Here is a 5,177-nt window from a genome sequence, read left to right as displayed (position 1 = left end):
GCGAGCAAAGGCAGAGAATTGCTTGTTGAATGTTGCGGGAAAGGCGGGGGGGGGGGGGGGGGCGGGGGGCGGTCATTTGGTGATAATCCAACCTACAGACTCAAAACACTGCAGGCCCCTTTTATGCTTTCTCTTTGACTCATTCCGGAACCCAGGCAGGGCAGCCAAAGCAGGGCCCTCAGAGGGCCTGTCTGGGAAGGTGGTTTTTTTTAAACAAAACAAAAAAAACACCTCTATCTGCAAGAGGCTTGAGTACTTGCTCCAGTGGGTATAATCCAGGAAGAGCTACACTCTAATCCAACTGTTCTCAAACATTTTACTCCCATGACATTTAAAAATTATTGAAAAATCCAAAAAGCTTGCCTTCAAAAATTCTAGAAAACATGAGAATACACAAGCACACATTCCCTTAAGTCACCAGAGCAATGATATCATCACACATGCTGTAAATTTATAATTGGTTCAAAATAAAGTTTGAAGGCAGGGGAGAAACACAGGGAATGAGCAAGTAGGGGATATAACAACTTTCAACAGCAATGGAAGCCAGAATATAGTCACATATCATCAATATACTGAAAAAAAAGAACTTCCAACCTCAAATTCACTAACATCGAAATAAATCCTTCAAGAACTTTAAGATGAATTAAAGACATATTTAGACAAGCAAAAGAGAATTTTACAAGAACACACCTTCACTAAATGGAAGTATGGAGGAGTGTACCTCAGCCAGATGGAATGTGTTTCCACAAGGAAGGTCAGAGATTTAAGAAAAAATAAGGGGAAAAGTAAGAAAGAAAATATTCTGTTAACTCTAAAATTTACCAGCAAATGGGGGGGAAATTATTGAGGAATCCAAATAGCTTACCTTAGGAAATTCTAGAAAATACAAGAACATACAAGCACACATTCCTTTAGTCATGAGAGCGATGACGTCATCACACATCAGTTCTCCTCTGGAAAATTCCAGCGAGAGTAAGAAAAGCAAACGAAATCCTACTATTACTATGAAACTAGTTTTGAAAGGATCTTGGGACCACAGGGCCCCTCAGACCACCCTATGAGAGCCGCTACTCTAATCCCCTCATCCCCCCATCGCCCAAAGCCAGGTCTCTCCGAGGAAGATACAGCAAAGTCACTGGTCCAGGGCCCAAAGGGGAACCCCTCTCTTCCTTTTTGCAAAGATTACTAGGGGACGCGTAGGCTCCCAGGTCGGGCTTTCGGGAAGGTTCCGCCAGGGGCCGCTAGAGGGCGCCGCCAGAGAGCCCCGCCTCGCGCCTCGCCGCCCGCGCCCCCGCCCGCGCGGGCCGGGTTCACACGGGCGCCCGGAAGAGGAGGAGGCGCCCGGAAGAGGGGGCGGTCGCGGCCTCATTGGACGAGGCGCCTCATTGGACGAGGCGCCTCCGTCTCACGGCCCGGGGCGGGGCTCCTTCACGCTAAAAAGCGGAGCCCGGCGGCCCGAGCGCGCGGCTGCAGATTCAGTCAGCTAGTGCTCTTACTTCGATCGCCGAGGTTCGCCGGGTCATGGTGCCATCCTGACTGGGAAGAGGACGCTCCCGGGAGACGAATGAGGAACCACCTCCTCCTGCTGTTCAAGTACAGGGGCCTGGTCCGCAAAGGGAAGAAAAGCAAAAGACGAAAATGGCTAAATTCGTGATCCGCCCGGCCACTGCTGCCGACTGCAGTGACATCCTGCGGCTGATCAAGGTAGCGGGAGGCACGGGCTCCTCCCAGGGCGGGGCGTGGGGTCCTTGTCTCCGGCAGGTCCCGCATTCTCCGCCCGCCTCCCCCAGCCCCAGCCCGCCCGCGCCGCTCCGGGCGAGCCTCTGGGAACGTATCCTCGCCCCGCCCACCCCATTCCCCCGAGCTGGCCGAGCCGGGACCTCACTTAATTTTCTGCTTGTCTTCCTTTCTCCTTTGTGCATCAACCCAGGAATTGGCTAAATACGAATATATGGAAGAGCAAGTAATGTTAACTGAAAAAGGTAACGCATCAGTGGCAGGGCGGGGGACGAGCGTCCGGTGCCTGCCACCTTCACCGAGGCCAACACTGTCTGTCCCTGCTGCCCCTTCTTGCAGATCTGCTAGAGGATGGTTTCGGAGAGCACCCCTTCTACCACTGCCTGGTTGCAGAAGTGCCCAAGGAGCACCTGACTCCGGAAGGTAATCTCCCTCCCCTTCCAGAAGCCGGAGAGACCGAGTGTTGTGTAAGACGTAGTGTCTGCTCTGTAGAAGCACTGACAACACAGGCTGAAGTTACTTACTGAGAAGTTGGCCAGAAATAATAGCCAGCCAGTGTTCAAACTTCTGAGGAAAAAAAAAAAAATAGATGTGCTGCACTTACTAATAGGGCGGGTTAAAAGAGCTAAGTATCAGTGCCGCGGAGCTGCGCAAGAGTTTGAGCTGATTTAAGTAAGTATCAGAGTGCTGTGGAGACCTGGAGAAGTTAGGTATAAAGTTGTTGTAATTCAGTTTCATAAATGGTTCTTGTTTGACCCTAACGTAACCTTTTTTGTATTTGTGTTAAATTACATTTTTTTCTTTAATTTGTCCCAATCTTCAGGTTACAGTCTCTAGCTTCGCCATGTACATGGCCCTTCCGTGTACATGGATGGGCGGGGAGGTAACTAAAAGATCCTTTACACAATAAAGTAGATGATCATGATAAATGAGGTAAGGCCCTGTTATCACACACTTAAAACACGGTAGATCAGAAACTCCATTGTACTCGCTTCCTGTTTGCAAAGGACTATAAAATGGCTAGAAAGTTTAATTTGAAACCTTTGCCTCCAATTGGAATTACAGACACCTGTAAAGAGGGAGTCAGGTTTTTTTTTCTTTTCCCTTTGTTTTTGTCTTTGTTGTTTTTTTGTTCCTTTCTGGTCCTTGTCTAATGGTTAGAAGACAGAGCTGAAGGGGAAGTTGTTGGGCAGGGGCGGGGTGGGGGGGGGTGTACGTTTTTTTCTGAGGTCATTTCCTCATGCTAGAAAAAATGAACAGAAAACATAAGGGATGAGGTACTTTCCAGAGTTATGTGAATGTTACATCATACCTGGTACCTCTGCTTCTTCTGGCTTAAACACTGGGGAGAGCAAATTGAAAATGTGTGAATTGGAAGGCAAGTTCTGAAATTAAACGTTGCTCTTTTGGCCTGATGTCCTGACCTTAAGGAAGCAGAGTTTCTAAACTACAAATACTTACCATTCTGAACTGCCGTGTAAACCTGACTTATTCCCAAGTCAAGATACCAGTATATTGATAGGATGTGAATAATGTGTGTGTTTAGTTTAAGACCATAGCACTTTCACTCTGGCAAGTAATGAAAGCATTCTCACTTCCTGAGTGTGAGATCGAGCAGATTGCAGAGCGCCCAGTCCACAGTTTTAGCCTGGCTTCAGCTAGCTCTAATGTGTGCTTTTTGCAAATACACGTTCTAAGAACAGTGAGATCACCCAACAGTGGCCTGGATTGCACTACCATAAAAGCCAGGAGACAGTCTGGTCCACTGGTTACTTATTTCTATAATACATGCATGTATATTTTTTTAAAACTTATGATAGGCTTCTGATTTTGCAGCTACAACTTTAACGGATTATTTTTCATCCATAACTCACGTGATACTCTTATTACAGGACACAGCATTGTTGGTTTTGCCATGTACTATTTTACGTATGACCCATGGATTGGCAAACTGTTGTATCTTGAGGACTTCTTCGTGATGAGTGATTATAGAGGTATGGTTGAGTTCAGGGGGACTGCTCTAAAGAGAAATGAGGGCTGGAAATCCTTAAAATCACCTTGTAAATGGTACTTCTCTTTCTTTTAGGCTTTGGCATAGGATCAGAAATTCTGAAGAATCTAAGCCAGGTATGTCTTGGTGTTTGGTTTCCAAATTTGTAAGGGTTTCTGGATTATTTCAATGACTAAATCAAAATTGGGTCTGGGAAAGCAGGTGAAATGGCACTTAATTTGTGTTTTCCTCTCCCGTGTGACAGGTTGCCATGAAGTGTCGCTGCAGCAGCATGCACTTCTTGGTAGCAGAGTGGAATGAACCATCTATCAACTTCTACAAAAGAAGAGGTGCTTCTGATCTGTCCAGCGAAGAGGGATGGAGACTCTTCAAGATCGACAAGGAGTACTTGCTAAAGATGGCAGCAGAGGAGTGAGGAGTGCTGGTGTAGACAGTGACAGCTTCCATTCTATTTTAGAACAAATTCTCAACTTATCTTGCTTTCTGTCCTATTTGTAGTGAAATAATAGAATGAGCACCCATTCCAAAGCTTTATTACCAGTGGCGTTGTTGCATGTTTGAAATAATAAGGTCAGTTTAAGATGGCAATGTTGTATGCAGATTGGAGTCAGATTTCTCTTGAACATCTTTTGATAAACAACAAGGTGGTATGATAATGTCTATGAAAAAAACTTCATTCTTGTGAGTCATTTAAATGTGTACAATGTACACACTGGTACTTAGAGTTTCTGTTTTGATTCTTTTTTAATAAACTACCCTTTGTGATTTAATTGTTTGGCGTAAGCATTTTTAGTGATCCTTTATTTCTTAGACATTTTTCTTGCTGTTGAGTGCAAAATACAAGTGCCCAAGAAACATGATAACTTTACAATTTTTTAAAACGAGTTTTTAACCCAGTTTAAAGTGTCTTATGACCGGTCAGGAGCTGTGTTGTGCTGGTATTCCCAGGGTCTGAAAGAAGCCAGTTGAATCTCAAGGTTTTATATGTAGCAACATATAAAATATGACTTTATGTTGATGACACTGTACACTGAATCCAACAGAATTTTCAAGAGCTTAGAAACAGGCCCACAATGAAAAAGCCCATTTGTTACACCAGTAAAAGGTGTGGAAATGGGATTCTGAAACCCTGGAAATTGCAGGGAAGAAACATTTTGCCCACAACAACCTCATCCCACACGAAATACTATTCTGAAGAGAAAGTAGATCACTTTGCTAGTCAGGCAGTAACAAAAATTCCACATTTTTACACGAATTTTGTAAACTAAAAAGCTGGAGTTGGACCCAGGTACCAGTCAGGGAAATTAGCATCCTATTTGGAGACCAAGTTTCTGGTGTGATAACAACAGGCTTCTATGTGGAGAAACAATGGGAGCACTTAAAACTGCTGGGGGTGGAGGGAGAAGTACATAAAAGCTTTCTCCTGAAC

General features: G+C 45.0%; 1 protein-coding gene across 1 annotated transcript; it reads left to right on the top strand.

Moving 5' to 3' along the window:
* Positions 1-1,414: 1,414 nt before the first annotated feature.
* SAT1 (spermidine/spermine N1-acetyltransferase 1) lies at positions 1,415-4,518 on the top strand. Its single transcript, XM_057719174.1, has 6 exons — positions 1,415-1,704; positions 1,931-1,982; positions 2,077-2,160; positions 3,630-3,731; positions 3,824-3,864; positions 3,993-4,518. Exons 1-6 carry the CDS (start codon positions 1,639-1,641, stop codon positions 4,161-4,163), a joined length of 516 nt encoding a protein of 171 aa, XP_057575157.1. The 5' UTR covers positions 1,415-1,638; the 3' UTR covers positions 4,164-4,518.
* The last annotated feature ends 659 nt before the right edge of the window (positions 4,519-5,177 follow it).

Source organism: Hippopotamus amphibius, chromosome X (genome assembly GCF_030028045.1).
Source record: "Hippopotamus amphibius kiboko isolate mHipAmp2 chromosome X, mHipAmp2.hap2, whole genome shotgun sequence".
Taxonomy (NCBI): Eukaryota; Metazoa; Chordata; class Mammalia; order Artiodactyla; family Hippopotamidae; genus Hippopotamus; species Hippopotamus amphibius.
Note: the sequence above shows the minus strand (reverse complement) of the source record. Positions and strands in the feature narration are given on the sequence as shown.

Bases quoted from the DNA above. Each gene is read 5' to 3' on its own strand.
- SAT1 (XM_057719174.1), top strand. From the start codon at position 1,639: ATGGCTAAATTCGTGATCCGCCCGGCCACTGCTGCCGACTGCAGTGAC. The intron at 3,732-3,823 runs GTATGGTTGAGT...TCTTTCTTTTAG, and splicing joins CGTGATGAGTGATTATAGAG to GCTTTGGCATAGGATCAGAA. The intron at 3,865-3,992 runs GTATGTCTTGGT...CCCGTGTGACAG, and splicing joins TTCTGAAGAATCTAAGCCAG to GTTGCCATGAAGTGTCGCTG.